Source organism: Elgaria multicarinata, chromosome 6 (assembly GCF_023053635.1).
Source record: "Elgaria multicarinata webbii isolate HBS135686 ecotype San Diego chromosome 6, rElgMul1.1.pri, whole genome shotgun sequence".
Classification (NCBI taxonomy): domain Eukaryota; kingdom Metazoa; phylum Chordata; class Lepidosauria; order Squamata; family Anguidae; genus Elgaria; species Elgaria multicarinata.
The window spans coordinates 13239719-13261346 of record NC_086176.1 but is presented as its reverse complement, the minus strand read 5'-3'; the positions used below and the strand labels follow the sequence as shown (position 1 = coordinate 13261346).

Sequence of the window (21628 nt, the reverse complement as noted above, 5' to 3'; positions counted from 1 at the left end):
TTTTTATTCTGTTTCTTCCTTGAGCAGGTGATTTGCCATGCTGCCGTTTGCCAAGAGACGGCAGGGATCGCTCAGCTTGTGGCCTGCCAGAGAAATTCCAGAAGAAAATCAAGCCGCCAAGTAAACTGCAAGATGAGGCTGAAAAAAACTGATTCACCCTTTTCAGTAGGTAAGCTTGTCAGCAGCAGAAACACTGCACTGGTCCATGCTGAATCAATCAACTTTGTACTAATCACCAGCAGAGCTCCTCTATTGTGGCCGTTATGCTGACTACAATGAACTATATGCATACTCCTGAACAGTTCACGTTACACAACGATTTGGCTGATTCCAGTGTGCCTTGCAACTGCGCATAAGGAGAGTAATAGTGGGAAGAAAAGGCAGAACAGACATTATTTCTGCAAAATATGCTAAAATAACAAGCACTGCTGAAAGACTTAATCTCCCCTCTTTTCCCTTCCTATTCCTTTTCCTTTGTGTGTTGTGTTTTTTTTAGGTTGTAAGCCTGTGGGCAGGGGTTATCTACTTTTATTGATTATTTGTAAACTAATCTGGGAGATTTTTTGGCCGAGGACCAAGATATAAAATACAGTCTAAATAAATGTATACAGTTTCTCTTGACTATTCTCCATACGTTTTATTTTTATTTTATTTTTATTTTATTTTTACTTTTACTTGTGCATTTCTAAACTACCCTTCATCAAAAGATACTGGGGCAGTGAACAATAAATATAACAGTCCTAACACCCCTGAAAGTTAGGTTGCTATGGCTAACTCGATGTTATTTTCTGGCGGTGGTGAGGTTATAGATTAAAATGCTGATTTCTTGCATGCACGTATAACGTGTTTGTGTGTTAAAAGGACTATCATATGAACAAACATTTAAGGTTTTCACTATACAGAAAAATACTAAATGTCAACCTAAATGTGCTAGTAATACTTCCAGTGTTTTGGTAAAATTAAGAATTTCTGTTGAAATGCTTCTAAGCCGTAAGCAAGTTGTAAATGAGACTTAGCATTTTGTGGGTCATTTCATTGTGTTTTAGGCAAGCCAAAGGGTACTCTGAGGAAGCCAGGATTCATGGATTTTGCCGAGGAAAGCAGGAGGCCCACACTCCCCCTGCTAAGAAGCAAAGGAAGCTACGCAGTTGTTAGACCTAGCATGAACACTTCACCATACCCTCTGTCCGCAGAATTTGGGATGGCTGTACCTAAAGAAGTCTTAATACAAGGGCACATGACTGTGATGAACAGGTTAGAGCTTGTCCTTTTTGAAAATTTGTTGAACACAAACTGACTGGTGCACTGACATTCCAGAATTGTGTGCATCCAAAGGAGAGAACTGTCTTCTAGTTGTGTAAAGAAGTGTCCTGAATACAAATTTCAGCAACCTGAAAATGCTACAGAGCTATTTGAATGAAATGTGCTCCCCACACACACACAATGTTCAGCTTTTAACTCGCCCTCTTCTTGTGCATTTAATGGTTGTGTGTGTGGCAGGGGGTGGGAATGGGGGTGGGGGAAATAAAAGCGGAAAACTTTCTTAGACTTTCTAATTTTCTTTTAGGGGGGAAATATTTGAAGAGATTGGATCTATCTGTACAATATTTCTCTGATGATGAGTGAAATACTATTTAGCGTAGTCTAGTTTAAAATTGTTATGACTAATTACACAGCTACAAAACTCCTAGAACCAAAATACAAAGGTAGCAAGGTGCGTGATGATAGGATTGCTATGTGTGTATTTGTATTACTAAATAAACAATGTTCTGAGGACCAGACTAGGGTTTATGGAGCACGTGGCTTCTGTGACACGGTGGCCAGGCCTTTGTATAATACAGCCTCTGCCGCCTCTTATGCTTCGGATTCTTCCGTCAAGCAAAATAAACTGGAGACTATTCAAAACTATGGGTGCACAATCAAGGAAGAAACATGTGAAAGTTGAGAAGCTTCTCCTTAATTTATACAAACGTTCAGTTTTCCATGGTCCATGAAGGATCTTTCAGATCCTGATTAAAGAGAGAAGCTTGAGCTATATGCCAGTATTTTCAGGAGTATATTATTGGGATGAAGTGGACAACGGGCTTTACCGTTATGACTGACACTTGCAGCCTGCTTGTATGTATGCCTATACATAAACAAGTTCTACTGAACAGTGGGTAAACTTCTAATGAAGTGAGCATAGACTGCAGCCTTAATCGATATAATGAATATTACCCTATTTCTTCGATTCTAAGACACACTTCCCCCCCATATAAACAGGGGGTGAGTCTTAGAATCGCAGGTGTGTCTTAGGGTTTTTTTTTTCTGTTGGTGGTACTGAAATTAGTGTGCGTCTTACAATCGATGGCATCTTACAGTCGAAGAAATATGGTAATATCAAATCAATTGCCCTTAATTTCATTATTTGAATATTTCCTTAGTTTTTTTCCTCTAAAAGTATGTGTTCCTTTTTTCTTTTTCCCCTGCATGATGATGTGAGTACATAGTGGGCTAAATACAATATTATACAGGGAGGCTTCAGCATGATAGGAGCTTCCATTGAGGGGGGTGGGCAGCAGGGAGGGGTAATTTGATCTGCCAGTGGTGTCCATTCTGCTGATGGAAGGACACTGTTTCTAAGCCCAGATGATAAAACCTTCCTTTTTTATTCTTGTTCCAATTGAGAAAATAAAGAGATATTTGGGGTGTGGAACCTTGCAGGTCCATTTCAAGTTTGGATTTGTTTGTAGCTTAGAAGTAGAATTCTGTTCCAGTTTTCCACTATTGGTATACTGCTCCACTTGGGGGTTCCCCTGGAACCTTCTTTGTCACTTGAAGCTCAAGTGGCCTCAGTGGCATGGAGTGCCTTCTAACTACTTTGCTCGTTGGCCCAGCTGTGCCGCTATCTGGACAGCGATACCCTGGTTCAGACATCTATTCTTTGTTAACCTCCAAGTTAGATTACTGCAATGCATTCTATGTGGGCCTGCCTTTAAAGGTGTTTCAGAAGCTGCAGCTTGGGCTAAATGCTGTAGGTTGATAACAGGGACAAGAAGATCCCAAGAAGATCCCGCTTGCACTGGTTGCCTGTATGTTCCCACCAAGCCTGATTCAAGGTACTGGATTTGGCCTATAAATCCTTACACAGTTTGGCACCACAGTACCCGATAGAATGCCTCTGTTGGCATGAATGGACCCATAAAGGCTGCAATGAGGGAGGTTCCGTGTTGGGCAGCATGTGATAAGGCTTTAATCAGGTGCTGGATTTTTCTTATGTTTTAAAATTGCTTAGGTGCGCAAGCTGTCTGTCTATGTTTGTATGTAAACTTTTTTAACATTGTATTTCAATCGTTGTTAACCCTCCGTGGAGCTTTTGCTATCTGTTGGTACGGAAATGTAATAAATGAAAGGAAAAGTAATGCAGTGATGGGGGAAGTGTGAGGATCAAAAACTAATTCCCGCCTTTAAAAGATGGAGTAGTGATTGTTCACGCTATTTCATAAATGCATGCATTTGTATTAAATCAAACTATTAGGTTTTTTACACTTCTTAAAAGACCAGGTAAATAGCTGGAAAGAGTGGGAATTTTCAGACTTTTTAAAATTGACGGTTAAAATTATGTTTACTACAGAAAAATGCTAGCCTTGGGTCAGTGGCATTTTTCTTCTGTTTTTTTTTTTTTTAGCTGTGCTGTCAAATAACCAGTCACAGAAGATCTCACACAGCATTGCCAATTGATAAATTGTATTTAGGTGTTCAATGTCTTAGCTAAATCTATATCAGCAAAATAGTTATTTACAAACCTGTCATTGGCAATAGCCTGTTTTTTTTTAAAGTTTACCAAAACTCTATTGGTACATCTTTTTTTTTTTAATAGCTTCGGTGTAGATAACATTAATTTGATGCTGAAGTTCTGCTGATTTAGTATTATACACTATACACACACAAGTTATCCTTTGACTAAAATCCAACTTGGCAAACTCAGCTGCTGCGCCATCACTTCTCCATGAATTGTTTGTTACTCTTCTGGATCATCAAATCATGATGCAGCTAATATCCTTGCTGGTCCAACCCAATGATGGATTTAACAGAATAGTTCAGATTACTTTAATAATCCTCCTATTGTGTTGCTGTGGCTTGCAAAATTACCAGGGAAGCCACCAGGAAAAGCCGCACTTACAAACTACAGTATACTGGCATTGCCTTGTGGAAGATGATTTAGTGGAAAGAGAACCCCTATAAAAGACAGCATGCCTTCATAGAATTATTAAATGTTTATTAAATGCAAAATGCAACCACCACCACCTCAAGGTCATTGTGATTGTAGATAGGAGAAGGAGTACTATGGACTGGGGGAGAAATATGTGGATAACTGCTGTCACAACTTGAAACATTATTGGGTGGTGGGTAAGCCCTGTTTTCCCAATTGTCAGCTCATGTGCATAGCAGAACTATAGGCTGCTGCAAGTGTTTTTTTTTGAATGCTAGTCCTAGGAACTAGAAAGTAAGTGAATTGGGGACAAATGTTTTATTCTAGTCATCTCCCTGCTGTGTAAGTCTTCTATTTGCAGGGGTTCATTTATGTAAGGGAGCATTCAAAAATATTATCTCCAAGCTGGTACAGTCTACTCTGCTGCACGATCCATCTCATTCTACTGCATGATCCATCTTAAGGACAGCTGTAAAAACCTAGCAAACTGAAACTCCAGCTGTTGTCTTCACTCTCTCACCTGGAATGAATAACTGGAGGGGAATATCTTCGTACAGCAGGCCTCTGGATGAAGAAGGAGGGACATTATATGTATGGCTCTCAGCTAAAGCTACTGTGTGGCCTAGTTCTGATTCCCCCCCCCCCAAAAAATCATATAAAATGGGCAAAAGGCAAAGAAAAATCTGAAACCCAGAGTCAGTAGGATCCATCAAAATAGTGAGCAAGCTTTCAGGCTCTCCAGAAAACTTCATCAGGCTGAATGTTAACATTGGCTTGATTTTGACGCCATAAAGTCTGCACTTAGTCAGAAGATGTAGTACAAGATAAAATAGTAGAATTAATTGGATTAGGCTTTACTACGGAGGTGGACAACTTTGGGAGGTCTGGGGTTATTTTCGTCCCTTGTAGTGCCCAAATAATAAATGCAAAATTCAAAAAGTGTTCATGTTGGTTAAAAGGGACTAAATTGCTTGTAATCCAGCTAATGTTGACTTTTTTGCTGCTTCGGATGCTATTTTTTAAAAAGAATATTTTTATAATTTGAGGGAGCAGTAGGGCTCACAAGTGAACCCCCGCCCCCAGTCCAGCTGGGTAATATGTAAGTTGCAGGATGCTCCTGAGGCTGCTAGAATGAAGGAAGTAGTAATGGCTGATGTAAAGATTGAGCATGGTTTTCCATGACCTGTTAATACCAGGACGGACCCAAGCCAAGACAAAGATGGCTCACAGATTGTGAAGTAGAAAACTATTAAAACTAAGGGTAGGGTAAATACATGGGAAGACTAAGTAAGAATAACTTGAAAACAATGTGTAATGTCAGCTGATACAGGTTGCTAAGCCCCTCACCCGACTCCTCTGGGCTTTCCAAGGTAATCCTACCCCACTTTCTGCCTCTTCACTCCCTTCCCCCAAAGGGGGCAGCGCCATGGTCCGGAGCATGAGCGAGGCATGGCTGGGGCCCTTGGTGGCCAGGTGGGAGGCCGCTCGCCTGCTGCGAATGAATAAATAAAATGTGATGTTATTTAATTAATAAACTTTAAGATATGCGACAACGGCGTATGTTATGCCAGGGACAGCTAGTAATACTAGAATAGAACTACCATTCTGACCTCCTTTTCACACCTCCCTTGGCCTCCAGGTGGCCCAGCCAAGGTTCTTAGTCATTTAGAATTTGTACATCCGAATATCAAGCCAACTACATCATCCATTTGTCCTCTGCCCAGTGCAGTTAACATCTGTAGTTGAACAATTATCTGGGTATTTCTCTAGCCATGTCTGAGCAACTGCTAGATTTTATCTTTTTAAAAATGGAGGATTAATTATTGTTACGTTCTTTGTCCCAGCAGCCCAAGGTGTAGTCTGAAGCATGATTGCACCTAGTAGAACCTAATCCATTTAACAGTGCAACTCACTGTGTTTAATGAGACTTAACTCCCAAGTAGGAGCGCATAGAGTCTGCTATCTCTTCTTGCACTCCATGAAGAGGGCTATAATCCACAAAAGTTTATGCCAGAATAAATTTCTTAATCTTTAAAGAACCACAAAACTCTGTTTTTTGCTGCAACACACTTGAAATAATCTTAACACTGTGACTAAATGCAGGCTTCAATCTCCCTGTTTTCATCATGCTTGATGATCAGAATTCCGGAGAATTCAAAAGCTTGCTGAGTGTGTTGGGACAGTTTGGTTGGTCCTAACTAGAGGCAAAGTTAAACTGGTAATCAGTTGAAAATGGAGCCATCTGGTGGTGAGTTGTATTTTGTTTGTGAAGGAAGAACTGCCTTGCAAATGAACAACTTTTCACAGTGGGTTTGCTGTGTTGACTGTAGATGGGAGACATTTTCTTAAATTCTGGAACCGGATAAAATCTCCAACGAGTGAAGACTTAAATCTTTTGTGAACTGCCCAGAGAGCTCCGGCTATTGGGCGGTATAGAAATGTAATAAATAAATAAAATAAATCTTACTGGTTTAATTGAGAGATGCTTAAGGTTGTGCTTAATTATCCAGTTGAAACTGACAGGTTGTAGCCATTAGGTTCTTCTCTGTGTCTGTTGCAAGGAAACTAAATCTGAAAAGACAAACATGATAGCAGCCAGCTAAAGAAAGAGCAAACTTTTCAAACTGACTATCCAGTGGCTTTTGGACTTCAGTTTGTTTGCAAAGGGGCCTCTTCCAACGTGCCTTCTTTCCATGTGTAAAATGTTTTGCTAGAGAAAGGAGTCTTTTCTCAGTTCTGGCTTGCAAAATGTATGGCAGCCATGGTTCTCTCTTGAATAATGGAAATATTGCCCATTAACTTAATCTGTACAGATATAAGACATGGTTGTAGATAGATGATCTTATGTTGATGGACATAAGATCATCTATGTAGATAGATGATCTTGTTGAGAATATTAGCTAGTGGTACTTAAGCATGGTAATTAAATCATAGGACATCATTTTGCTTTGGTTTTTTTTTTTAGGCCTGAGAGAAGATTAGTGCTTCCACCACGGTTTCAGAAAGAGCTTCAAGTTCACCTGTCAAAAAATCTGCCTTTGAACTTGAATGGTATGTTATTAGGAGTCCACAAGTTAACGGTAGGCTGGCTAAAACAAGCCACACTTCCTACAAGCTAGTTGTGAAGACATTCCCGTCTTGGGAATATATTATATCCATTTATCAACACCAGATACTAAATCTGTACCTCTATTAACATGCATTGTCTAAATGAATTAACACATGGAATGTTTTCCTTTTAATCTGTGATTCATTTAAAAAGAATCTGATACCAGTTGATGTGAAAATGGCTTTTGATCCTGGAGTTTCTAGTGCTAGTCAGAATGGACATTCTACTCTATGCTCCTGTTCCATGGCTTTTGAGAATTCTTTCTTGTCAGACTTTTAGGACCCTTCTTTTTCCATTGCAAATATTTAATTTCCTGAAAAGCTCTAATTACACAACATCTGTTTTCTGGCACAAAAAGTAAATATAAGAGAATTTTTGGCCTTGTCCAAGAATTTTTATTTCAAAGCTTTTCAAGGAGGAATTCTGTGGCATATTAGAAGCTAACAACATTCTATTGCATGTGTTTTCATAGGCTAGAATCTACTTCTTAGAGCCAGTTGTTCAAGCTTGATCTGATATTCCTGGCCCATAGGGTTTGGAAAAGTGGCTTCAGGTATATGTGTATGTATTTAATCAGAACTCATGATAAACACCAATTTTGATACTTTGAGATCCTTCACACAAGTAATACCAGCAGATAACATTTTGCTTTTAATGTCTAGTGAGGAAATCCATAACTTGGAAAGGAAACATAGAGCTAATTTACATGTATTATCAAGAGTCAAATTCTTCCTTAAACCCCAAGAGGTGTTTTTTTAAAAAAAAACACCTGAGTATAGTTCTGTTAAAAGGGAGGGAAAATCTGCTGTGTATTCAAACTAAAAAAAGCCCTTACCTCCAGCTGAATTTAGTGGAGCTTATTTCTGAGTAAACATGACTAGGAACAGCCTGTAAAATATACTAAGCATTTGTTTAACAAAGACTCTTCACTCAGTTATAATGCAACCTTTGCATTTCTAACTAAATGATCTTACAAAATTATTACCATTGCGAAAATGCTTGTTGTATTCTAGAGTTCTAAACTGCTAGTTAGAGTGCCTCAAAGAAATAGAGAGGAAGATCTATCACAGCCACTCAAGGGTCCTTATTCTCTCACTTAATTTTTTTCTTTCTTATTTAGCCCCTCACAGTTCAGGCTAGCAGTTTTGAAACCTCTCAAAATGAAGCTAGTTGCTCATTTTGTTGCTAGTTTCCTGTGATTGGAAAGACTTGCAGACCAAAACAGAGAGAAATGTTGCTCAATCATACATTTCCTCTTTTCGTTGCCACCCCAACGTGCACTTGGTTTTTAGACTTGGATCCTTGCTTGTTTTGATTCACAAAGATAAGAGTTGACTGAGTATTCTCTACTCAACTGGGTGATTTGTTCAGTTTTCTGTTTCTCCACACCTTCAGAATTATGAGGTCGTATTCAGAACATTGCCTCCAACACATTCACTCCAGCCAGAAACTGAGGAAGGAACCTTTGTCAGAACAGCGGGGGGGGGGGGGGTAGTTACCCTGGCATTGGTTGCCAGCACATATGTGGATCATTGTAGGTAAACACTGACGATACCCTGCATGTAAATCTCTGCAACAGCCATCCTCAGCTTGGCATCTGAAACTTTGTGCCACTTCTGTTTATATGAGTACCTTGACAAGTGACCAGCTAATCCAGTATTTTTGGCCATTGAATATTTAAGAACATCAGAAGTGCCCTGATGCTGGATCAGAGCAAAGGTCCGTCTAGGCCAGAACTCTGTTCACACAGTGGCCAACCAGCCGTCGGCCAGAGATGAACAAGCAGGACATGGTGCAACAGCACCCTTCCACCCATGTTCCCCAGCAACTGGTGCACACAGGCTTACTGCCTTGAATACTGGAGATACCACACAACCATCAGGGCTAGTAGTCATTGATAGCCTTTGCCTCCAGGAATTTATCCAACCCCCTTTTGAAGCCATACAGATTGGTGGCCATCACTATATCTCGTGGTAGTGAGTTCCATTATTTAACTATGCGCTGTGTGAAGAAGTCCTTCCTTTTATTTGTCCTGGATCTCCCACCAATCAGCTTCATGGGATGACCCCGGATTCTAGCATTTTGAGAGAGGGAGAAAAATGTCTCCCTATCCACATTCTACACACCATGCATAAATTTGTACACCTCTATCATGTCTCCCGATAGCCCCCTTTTTTCCAAGCTAAACAATCCCAGTTGATGTAGCCTTCCCTCAAAGGGGAGATGCTCCAGCCCCTTAATCATGTTAGTTGCCCTTTTCTGCCCTTTTCCCAGCAATATAATATACTTTTTTTAGGTGTGGTGACCAGAACTGTACATGGTATTCTAAGTGTGGTCGCACCATAGATTTGTAGAAGGGCAGTATGATACTGGCCGTTTTATTCTCAATTCCTTTTCTTATAATGCCTAACATGGAGTTTGCCTTCTTTACAGCGGCCGCACACTGGGTGGACATTTTCTGTGGCCATAAAGTATTTTAAAATGGAAATTTGGTTACTGGGTTTGAGGATTCCAATAAGAGAACTCCCCACTTCCACTTCAAATGGAAAAGGGTAGTTGCTACAAGTTCCCCACTCTTGGACTATAATAACTATTTTACCAAATTCCCTCTTAAATAGAAGAAATAGTGTCTTCAAGACTGTGTCCTTGCTTTTATAGAAAATGTGAAAGAAACAAGACAATGTATGCAACCTCTCCTTCCTTATCCTTCAAATACCGATATAAATGAGATTCAGAAACGAATTAAAGAGATTGTAAATCGATTCAGCAATGGAATATGGCTATCGAAGATACCACATTTGTACAGAGAGGCATATGAAGAGGACTTTAATGCAGCCTTGCTCACACAGTTTGAATACTGGCCTCATGTTTGTGTGGTAGGTGCCAATTTTATTAGACCTGGTGAAGTTTAAACAATCCAGTTTTCTGGTTTGAATTGTATTTTTAAAGTTCCATTAAATATCTTATAAAAAGTTGTCTATAGAGACATTTAAATTTAATACAAACATGTTAAGGCCTAAACCAGGCTTGGGCAGACTTTGGGCTTTTAGGATGTTTGGGTTTTGCCAGATTTCTGAGGTCCACCAGCTAGAGCCAGGTGCAATATAGTGGATCTTCGTGCAAATGTGCACTAAGAATTGAGGAACAGGGTACCCTGAGCACATGCTCAGTCCAGCAATTTGTAATGAGTACCAGACCCAAGCATGCATGTTCATGCACACAAAAACCACCCCTGTTCCTGCCCCTCCCCCACTCCCCACACCTCTGGTGTAAAGGCTTTGTTCAAGTCCTATTTGGATATTCAATTCACACAATTGGGGCATTTAATGCATGCAATTGACAGTTGTGTGGAGCAGGGTTGCACTTACTGGACCCATCTCCTGCCATCCGTGGTGAGTGTCTATTTATTTTTTTATTTATATTTATTACATTTATATACGGCCTCATAGCCGAAGCTCTCTGGGCGGTTTACAAAAGTTTAAAACAGTAAACATTAAAAAAAGTATACGAAATTTAAAACCATCAAAACCATAAAAACAACAGTATCCATTTAAAAACAAAAGTTCTGGGGTCCGTTAAAAAACAAACTTAGCGTTGTTAAATGCTGTTAAATGCCTGGGAGAAGAGAAAAGTCTTGACCTGGCGTCTGAAAGATAACAATGTTGGCACCAGGCGAGCCTCATTGGGGAGATCATTCCACAGTTGGGGGGCCACCACTGAAAAGGCCCTCTCCCTTGTTGCCATCCTCCAAGCTTCCCTCAGAGTAGGCACTCGGAGGAGGACCTTAGATGTTGAGCGCAGTGTACTGGTAGGTTCATGTCGGGAGAGGCGTTCCATCAGGTACCCTGCTGTAAACACATAGGCATCCCCTCTCGTGACTTGGAACGCTGCACAATCGGTTCCACACCATAGGCAACTCTATATGTGTAGAACAAGCTCCTATCTATAGACATTACATATACATGTTAATGGGTAGCGGGCCAGCTGTTGCCATCCTGCTACACACAATTGTTAATTGCATGAATTGAATACCAATATGTTAATAATTATAGCTTGTTCGTATGCATGCTTGTTCAGGAAACATAGAAACGTCCAAATGGTAAATAAATGGAGGAAACTATTCGAGTAAATGATTTTAAGTTTTCTTGACTTTTTAGTTAATCCACCCTGATTTTTACAACTTATCAAATGTTACTCTTGGGAGTAATGTAAGATGGCAGTAATCTAGAATCTACTGGCAAGGTTCTTTTAAAGCGTTCTTCATGTATTTCCATTTTTCAAACACTGAATAACGGTGATAGGCTCCACCTTAATTTTCTTAACTGCAAATTAGCAATGCATTTTTTAGTTAAGATAGACAATGTTGATAGGAAGGACTACCTGATCGACTCCAAAAGCTGCTTTCAGAGGGAAACAGGGTTTGTGGCAGTCAGCTGTTATGAGGTTGAAATCTTGCCTGCCTTTACTAACTGGAGGTCTAAAATCCTCTACTAAGTGCAAACACATAAATGGAAAGCAAAGTTCTGCTATTGGAATCAAACATCACAACTTTGCATTGATTTGCCTGCTTTTGTAAAATTCATAGCTGTTTCATGTAGGGATGATGTGCCTTGTGGTGGTAGGGAATAAGAAGGTTGGGGAAACTTGGTAGGGGTAAAAATATTTGGAACGAAATGTCCCGGTCATAGATGCTTCTGGAAGCCAGCCTCAACTGACCTGAAACACTCAAGTTCAAGAAGTCTCTTTTTATAACCCTTCCTCTTCTCTCAAAGGCAGAAAAGGTATGTTCTGGTGGCCTAAGGGATGTACTACTGTACCCTGCTGGAAAAACACGTCATTCAGTAAAGGATGTCTCAAGCCAAGAAGGAAAGCCTCAGCCCCAACTAATAAGACAGACTGCAGACACCACAACAGCCGCACCCCCTGGGGACCTCAAGCAGAACATTGCTGCTATCTTGTTAAAATATTCCAGTGGCCTTTGGGCTAATGCTCTCCCAAAGGTGTATGAAAACACATACAAAGCAACATTGCCTCAGGATCTTCTGAACAATCTTGACTCGCTCTCGGATATATGTACAGTGGATTACATCTCGGGTAACCCCCAAAAGGCGATACTCTATGCAAAGTCGAAAGAGCACACTGATGAGAACCTGAATGTTAGTGGCAAAGTCCACATACGTGGAGATCTACAGAGACCAGCTGAGCAGCAGTCCACTATGATAATGCAGGAATCCCAGGAGGAGTATTTCGAAAATATAACAGTACCTCCTTTAATTATCCCAGCAGAAACATCACCATCTATGTTGGTAGTTGAACTGAGCTCCACAAATGAAGTTGTTGTCAGGTGAGATTACAGTCATGGTCTTTTTCTAACGTTTCTTAGGTGCATGCAGTGATCCTGGTTGGTAGCACTTGGGCCACGTGGGATTGTGTCTCTTAATTTGTGTCCCTCCATTCATAAGAGACTCTTCGTTCCAGTGGAGATTTCCGTGAACAATGGGGGGAGCTGATTCCCCCTTCCCTCTGCAGCTCCCTGCTGCCCTCCCAAATTTGATCCAGTTAGTTGGGAGACCCTGTCAGACTACACAGGGAAGGCCAGAAAGGGGAAATTTGCAAAAATCACCTCACCTTTCCATTCATGGAGGCCTCCATTGGAATAAAGAGTCTTCCATAGGCAGAAGATAAGAATGGGATACAACCCATAAATTTACATTTTCAAGTTTAAAAACAAGTCTTATAGCCCAGTTCTATGCGTGTTGACTCAGAAGTAAGTCCCATTAAATGTGTGTAGGATCTCTGCTTGAATTTGTCTGTATTAAACAAGTTAAATATACTTAACATTTCTTAGAACTGAACTATGAGCATCTATCAAACACTGAATTGAAAGCTTTCCTATGTGAAGGTGGGAGGGGGCAATTTGTGTGATTAATGACACAAGAAACTAGGTATTTTACATTTCTCCTTAAAGGCTTCTTACTGGACTTTGAGACTAGCAAGTCATCAGAGGCTCTATAAACTAGATGATATATTCCTGTATCACACCAGGATCATCGAATGAGCCTATGACAGTACAGAATCATGGGTGAAAACCAGTGAAATAGTTTCCTCCCGTCCCTCAGCCCCCTGCATGCCCACAAAATCTGCTCCAGAGGGTTGATGACCCTCCAGAGCAGGTTTTTAGGAGGTACAAAGTCCTTGGGGGGGGTGGAGGGAGAAAGTCTCTACTGCACTGTACTCCACTCAAGTGAAAATTGCTCTGAAGTGTGTTCAGTTATGAATTTTTGAATTATTAATATTGATCACTCTACCTAGCAAACAGCATGTACAATTCATTTGTAGAAATACTTCTTCTTTTTTTGCCCAGTGGCTACTATCATTGGCTTCTGGAAAGTTCTGGACACTTGTTAGAGTCCAATCCTAAGCATATTTGCTCAGAATAAGAAAAAATTACAGAGTTTAATGGGTGGTCTCCATGGTGCTTGTATGAACCAACAATTTTGACAAAAATGACAGTTGATGTAAAGATTACTGAGAATATACTGACCTGGTTCACATATTATAACAGCCCTTGGTTTAAACAACCCGTGGATTGTTGTACGTAAGTGGGAGAGAGTGAGTGTGCTGCTTCCACTTTTAATCAAAAACCTATGATGAGCCCAGGTGTAGGTTGTTGAGTGTGACGTGTGCAAGGGTACTGGTTTGTTTAGGGGCTAAGCAACCTAGCTGTTAACCCCATGGTTTGTTGTTGACTTAATGGTTGGGTTGTTCAGCCCTAAACAACCCAATGCTTTGGGTTCATATGCCATGCTCAACAATTTACAAATGGGCTGATTGTAGGCTGTCGATTAAAAGCGGAAGTTGTTAGTGCACTGCACGCAGCAGCACAACCTGCTCTCTTACACTCATCCTTGACAGCCCATGGATTGTTTAAACCATGGGCTGTCATGAGGTGCAAACTGGGCTTTTATGTAAAGTGTCTTCAACTTCTTGGTGCAGTATAAATGCTAAGGTTAGAATTGCAGTGAAGTGAAACTTACGCATGCATCTCTGCCCCAAGAGGGCTCATGCAATTCTATGAATTTCCAAGGAAGTTCTTTAATCACGAAAACCTTTGATCTAAAAGAAAAATTAAGGCATTAAAAAATTCACTCATGCACCAAATAGTATAGAAATAGTTGGCCTTTTGAGCAATGTGAGCAGTAAGCGTATTCCACGCTCCCGTTGCGCTTGCTTCCAGCCTAACCTCCACGCGCTTACACTTATTTGCGGCTGTTGCTAATCTGTTTCGGTTGCCTTGTTTCTAAAATGGTGGTTTTCAGAATGGTTTGAGAAGGATGACACTTTTGCACAGCTCTTGTCTTCTTGTTTTTTACCGTAACTTTTCTTTCAACCTGAAATCCCACAGATATGTGGGCAAAGACTATTCTGCTGCCCAGGAATTAATGGAAGATGAGATGAAGGATTGGTACAGTCGGAACCGCTCGGTTTTGCAAATACAGTCTCCTAAGGTTGGACAAGTTGTTGCTGTGCCTGCAGAAGAGGAGGCCTGGCTGCGGGCACAGATTGTTTCAACAGAAGGCAGCCGAATAAAGGCAAGTGCAGTGGCTTTCTGTAGTAAAAATGGCATAAAAATCAGTTCCTGGCACTACTGTATGTTCTAATTGTTGTTTTGATCCTGTTAACTGCTTTGGGCACGTCTTAAAGGGGAAAGGTGAGATAAAAATTTGCTTAAATAAAATAAAGAATCGTGGTCTGACTGCATGTTTGGTGTGAGGAGGACTTGGCAACACTTGAGCTCTAGATTCATGAGATCTTGATAGACCATTTGCTAATCTTGCAGAATCTCAGCATGTAACTGTGGCATTACACCCCACAAGTCAGTTCCCAAATGTATGTCTGCAGTTTGTAAGTCTGTGGGTTTTAGAATGTTGGCCTGAGTGGGCGGAGTTAGAATGTCTTGGGAGGGGGGAGGAGGGATATATAAGGGAAGGACTGATGGGATTGAGAGAGACTTTTTAGGTACTCTGTGCGTTAGCTCTTGGGGTTTAGAGTACTTGGGTCTGGGGAATTTGAGGTTCAGAGTAGAGAGTGGTGTCTTTGGATTGTAGTGTGCACATAGTTGACGTATATTAATCAACACTGATAATAAAGAAAGTTCAAGAGTGATTATGTGAGAAAAAGGAAAGCGTGTATGTGAATGGGTGAAAGGATTGGATGAAAAGTTTCAAAAAGGTTTTTAAATGTTTTATTTTGAAACAAAGCTTGTGAACTTTTAAAATAAATTTTAATTATTTTGTTTTTAACTACCACAAAAACCCCACGTGTCTGTTTGGCATTTATCATCTGAAGTTTATATATTTAGCACCCGCTCTGACAATAATTCTCCTCAGCACATATAACTCACAGTGTATTATTTTATATATTGAAATCCTTCTCCATTTAACCCCTTTCTCCACATAGTTTGGAGGAAGGTGGCTTTTATCCCTCGCCTCAGGCATATCAAGCAGTGGTGCTTGGCTTGAGCAGGGAGTAGCTGCGGCCAGGCCTGGTGTTCAGAGCCTGTGTCATGGCAGTAACTTGCATTAGGTTACAATTGCTATGTTTACAACTTTTTACCTGCTTTTCATTATCCAGTAATTCCAAAGCAGGGTACAAGCAATAAAACACAGTAAAATAATAAAGAATTAACCCAAAAACTTAACGGGGAGAACAGTAACAGATGTTACAATTTATACAGTGCAGCGAAAGAAAAGAGAGAAATTCAGTGAAAAGTCTGGGTAAACAAGTTAAGAGTCTTACAAGAGTTGGTAGAGACCTTTCATATCCAGTCTAATGCCTCTAAGGGTAAATTCTGTTTATAGCAATTCTTTGCTACTTCGAAGAACAAGGACAAATCAGTGTGATGGATTGTGGATGAGAGAGATAGTAGCAAAATGTCCTTTTCAACATGGTGATTTTGCCAATCCATAGAGTGCATGGGGGAAGCCGAGGGGCCTGAAACTAACTTGAGTACCCTCTTATTTATTTATTTCTCTCTCTCTCTCTCTCTCTCTCTCTCTCTCTCTCTCTCTCTGTCCCCCCAATTCAGTTGTTTGAATGGTTTGGGAGGAAATGACCAGGATGCATGGGTGAGAAATGAATTGGAGGCACCCTAGATTGGCCTTCCACAGCCTGGAACCCTCCAGATGTTGTGACCTACAAGTACCATCAACCCTAGCATGGCCACTGGCTGGGGTTGATGGGCGTTGCAGGTTGGGGAAAACTGGCCTAAATGGTGGGTGGATTTCAAATCTCCCCTTGGGTGCCAGGGAGTTTGGCAGGAAGGAGATGTTCTACTTCCCAAGCTTTCACAGAAAAACAAAACCATATGTGAAAGTAAGAAGGAGTTCCAGGTTTCGACTCACTCCAGCTTAGTGGGAGTGAACTTGAAACTCCATTATCTCTCCAGCCATAACTGGCCCTCCTTGGAGACCTCAACAGCTTCTTACCAGGGGCTATAGTGTTCCGGCAGAGGTGTGACGTGAACCATTGGGGTGGTGTGCGTGGGGGCTGTAGTTCATTTTTGTTTCGGAAGGCCTGGGCAGTTGCTGCTGCAAGGATGGAAAAAAGACGACTGCTTCTGCCATGAAGTGGTATCCATAAATCAGTCATCTGGGTACAGTCAGATCTGGTTTGTGGAGGGCATTCCTGCTTCCCTCTCATGATCATCATATTTCTGTTTTTCACTCTGTGGAAGACTGGTTAAAGAAGCTTTAAGCAGGAAAGAAACACCTATCTAGGGACTTCTAGAAAAATATTTATTTATTTTACAATATTTATATACCGCTCCCCATTGAAAATTTTGGAGCAGTGTACAAGATAAAATGAAAATAAAAACAGAATAAAACACTTAAAACAGTTTTTAAAAGAAGCAAATACAGTGACTCTTGGCTGGACATTAAAGAAAGGCTTCCTGGAATAATGATGTTTTCATGAGGCGCCGAAAGGAGTACAAAGTTGGCGCCTGCCTGACCTCCAGAGGCAGGGAAGTCCACAGGAGGGGGGCCACCACGCTGAAGGCTCTCCCCTGGTGAACTCCAATTGGAGGATGGATCTATGTGGAACCACCAGGAGCAGACCCTGGGATGACTTCAGTGACCGGGCAGGTTGGTAGGGGAGACGTTTACAGTTTTATGGCTGTAAACTGTAAGGAACCATCATTTATAGCGTCAGTAAGAGGGCCTTTTCTGTTGTGGCACTCCAGTTATGGAAAGAGCTTCCCAGAGAGGCTTGCCTGGCACCTATGTTGTACTCTTTTTGGCACCAGGTGAAGACCTTATTTCCCGAGACATTTTAGTCTTTTTTAGTTCCGTTGATTTAAATCTGTTATTGTATTTTAAATCTCTGCACTGCTGCTAGGTTTTATTTTGTTTTTTACTTTTATACTGTAGTTTTAAACTTCTACATTTTATATTGTATTTTATGCTGGTTGTTGTTGTTGTTGTTGTTTTTAATGGTTGTGAACTGCCCAGCGAGCTCTGGCTATTGGGCGGTGTAGAAATGCAAATAAATAAATAAAAGTGACTACTGAATATGACAAAAATGTAACATTTCGGTGTGTATCTATCTTGTTTTTGTTACGTGATTAGGTATGCTACGTTGATTATGGCTTTAGTGAAATCATTGAAAATACCAGAGTGTACAAACTTGACAAACATTTCTATTCGCTGCCATTCCAGGCTTCAAAATGTAAACTAGCAGGTAAGAGATGCACCTTTCTCTTCAGTAGGTGCAAACGCTACTTACTCAACATCAAATTAGGGAACAGGAAGATTGCAAAGTGAGCTTCGCAAAGATCCCACCTAGCAAGGGGCAACTTGCTGCTTACAATAAAAAGAAGAGGGTGCAACAGTGCAATGGTGGTGGTGTCATGACTGTGTTTCCTTGCATCCTGCATATTTCCATTAGAATACAGGCTACTCATTTGAAAGATATTTTGCTGCTGCCTCTTGAGAGAAGCTTCCATCCAATAAGCAGCCCCCATCTGATATTTCCTCTCCGTTTTCTACTTCTTGAAATGACACTTGAGAATCATAGATTCATAGAATCATAGAATAGCAGAGTTGGAAGGGGCCTACAAGGCCATCGAGTCCAACCCCTGCTCAAATTGTAGATCAATTGTTGTGATCTACAACAATTCCAAGATCCTTCTCGTTTGTAGTGTTGCTGAGCCAAGTATCCCCCATCTTGTAGCTGTGCATATGGTTTCTATTTCCTAGCTGTAGAACTTGGCATTTATCCCTATTAAATTTCATCCTGTTGTTTTCAGCCCAGCACTCCAGCCTATCAAGATCACTTTGAAGTTTGTTTCTGCCTTCCAGGGTATTAGCTATCCCACCCAATTTTGTGTCATCTGCAAATTTGATCAGCATTCCCTGCACCTCCTCGTCCAAATCATTAATAAAAATGTTGAAGAGCGCTGGGCCCAGGACTGAGCCCTGCGGTACCCCACTCGTTGCCTCTCCCCAGTTTGAGAAGATTCTATTGATAAGTACTCTTTGAGTCCGATTCTGTAGCCAACTGTGAATCCACCTAATAGTTGTTCCATCTAGCCCACTTTTAGCTAGATGGAACAACTGTTAGGTGGATTCACAGTTGGCTACAGAATTACCTCCTCTGCTTTGATGCTTCCCCTGAGAGCGACCTTCATTATTATTATTATTATCAGTAGTAGTAGTAGTATTTTATCCTGCTGCTCTTCCAGTGCCTGACCACTTCAGTGCATATTGTCTTTTTTTTTAATTTTATTTTTATTCACATGCTTGCTTAGGACACTTGTTTTGTAAATTGCCCCAACAGAAATCAGCTCCACAGACTCCCACAATAATTACACCCACCCGAAAAACTCCTTCAGCTGAGGCTTTCAGTCCCCTGTCTCCCGTTTATTGCTTCATCTTGAATCTGTCTTGTCTGTTTCTTTGTCAAGTTTCCTTCTCCACATGCTAATCTGAGACTACATAACTTTGTCAGTGTCCTTGTCACTTAACCTCCTAGCAGTGGACATGGGAGAAAATTTTAAAAGTGGAGGAGAGATAATTGACAAGGGGGTGGGATATTTTGGGTGGTGTCTGAAGGAGAAAGAACTTTCGGGGTGGTTGTAATTACTTCAGGAATCTGTGAAGCCAGCTTGTGCTTTAAAAGCTACTGAAGCCCAGCCTTGAACCTCTTGAAATCTTATCCAGCTACCCCTTAGTCTTCTGATACTTTAGCAAGCATTGCTTGTGCCTACACAAATATATCTTTACTGCAGTAAGGGCACCCAAATGGTTTAAAGTTTGTAGTCCTTCCTTCAAAGTTTATAGAGAACTAGTGTACATCGGATGGCTAAAAAAAAATTGAGAGCTATCTGGACTGGCAAACATCTTTGCCACAACCTGACCCTCAGCTATGGCAATCCAAGCAGACACACTTGATGCAAGCCGTTCTGTTGTGATGTCCATGCAATCTATGTTCTTTCCTTGACTGCTTTGCTATAGGATTAGAAGCCTTCAGCAATGACCCCGTCTTGGTGAAGATGGTGGAGTCTCAAACCTGTGGCAAGATATTTGCTGTTGAAATACTAGAGAAAAGTGACATTCCCCTTGTCGTCCTATATGATACTTCAGGAGAGGATGACATCAACATAAATGCTGCTTGCTTGAAGGCACTTTGTGACAAATCCCTTGAGCTTCATCTTCAGGTACTGTCTACACATCTGCCTGTATATATGAATATAAATCAGTATATTCAACATCAACGTGCTTCTTTTTTAATAGGTAGGCGCCCTCTTTACAAATGTCCGAGTAACCAAATATTCAACATCAACATGCTGCTTCTTTTTTAATAGGTAGGCGCCCTCTTTACAAATGTCCGAGTAACCAATGTTTGCTCGGATGGAACTTTATACTGCCAAGTACCATCAAAGGGCCTGACCAAGCTATCTGAAGTTTTGCAGAAACTGGAGAACTACTTCCACCACAAGGTGAGTCTGCTTTTAGTATTTGCTGGTGCCTGTATAGGCGCAAGATTCAGAAACACTCAGTGTTAAAGTAACAACCTTTTATTCAGTACTAAATACTAGAACTGTACACTGCAAAAGTCCATATATATTTTTTTTACATGGTAATCATTTTCACGTAGGAACAGGTATAGTGCAGTCTTGAATTCTCCAAATCCTTCCTGACCAGCGATGTAGCAGAGCCAGGGCTCCAGAGTCGCAGTACCCGTTCAGAGAACACGCTCAACCATGCTGCTTAAATGTTAAGAGCATGGTTGAGTGTGTTCTCTGAATGGGGCCAGAGTTTGATGAGCAGGGGCATCATCTGATCTCATCTGCCCACCCACCCCCACCCCCTCAGAATTCCCTGTTCCCTCTGAACTTCGTTGCAATCATCACATTAACTGCATGGAAATGAATTTTCCCAGCAACAATATATTGCTCTCACTGGCCTTAGCTAGACGAGGAGTTATCCCGGGCTGATACCCGGGATCGGCCCTGTGCATCCAGATGACGCACAGGGGATCCCAGGCTCAGGCAGGGATCAACCCTCCGTTGCCCCAGGATAATGGACACCACTTTTGGCCTGATTTTTCCTGTGGTCTTGGGCTGAGCCTGAGACTATGAGCACGTAGCCCGTTCCGCCGCTTTTCCCGGCTACGCGCGATTACTCGCGTGTACCCCATGCGCGGGAGAAGCCGCGCATGGGGTGCAGCTCTCCCCAGGAGCGCTGCACCCATCAGGGACAGGGTGGGGGGAGCGGAGCAAACTATTTTTTTTAAAAAAAAAATACTCACCTAAGCGTTTCCAAATGGCGCCATTTGTACGTTTTATTGTTGCAACGCCTTAGTTTTTACACCGCCCTAGAACTCACTTTTGCAAGCGAAAAATGGTCTAAACAAACAAAAGAAACAATTAACGAATAAATCTAAACATGAAGTCTGGGCCTTTGGTCTCTTTTAAAGAGGAAAATGTGGTTTGGGGGAGCAAACCACATGACCAGTTTGGACTCACGCTGCAATCCTAGCCTACTCAGAAGTAAGGCCCATTACTCCCAAGTAAGCATTTACGGAATTGCAGCCTCTGAGCCCTTTGTTTTGCTAGAGCTGGCTGGCCGGAGCAATGAGGGAGTAGCAGAGTTTGCTCTACTGAGAGCTGTTTGCTTGGGCTGGGGGTGGGGAGAGTTAAAATGCGATTTCCCTCCTCGCTTTTCCAGAACATGGTTGAAAAAACAAACAAGCAGACAGCACGGCCAGATTTCACACTCAAAAGCCTCTCGATCTTCTTCTCCTTTTGAGCCACAGCAGTGGGA

General features: G+C 41.3%; 1 protein-coding gene across 4 annotated transcripts in view; it reads left to right on the top strand.

Annotated features, from left to right (window-relative positions):
* The window catches only part of TDRD7 (tudor domain containing 7), a 55968-nt gene that overhangs the window by 17141 nt on the left and 17199 nt on the right, over positions 1–21628 (top strand). For 3 of the 4 annotated variants that reach the window (XM_063129067.1, XM_063129065.1, XM_063129066.1), the window contains exons 3-11: positions 28–169; positions 1047–1254; positions 7158–7243; positions 9960–10177; positions 12074–12645; positions 14707–14893; positions 17930–18041; positions 19817–20019; positions 20167–20301. In XM_063129067.1, coding sequence (XP_062985137.1) covers positions 28–169; positions 1047–1254; positions 7158–7243; positions 9960–10177; positions 12074–12645; positions 14707–14893; positions 17930–18041; positions 19817–20019; positions 20167–20301 — 1863 coding nt within the window. Of the gene's footprint in view, positions 1–27; positions 170–1046; positions 1255–7157; positions 7244–7788; positions 7863–9959; positions 10178–12073; positions 12646–14706; positions 14894–17929; positions 18042–19816; positions 20020–20166; positions 20302–21628 lie in introns of those variants that run through there. The other variant, XM_063129068.1, reaches the window with a different exon arrangement.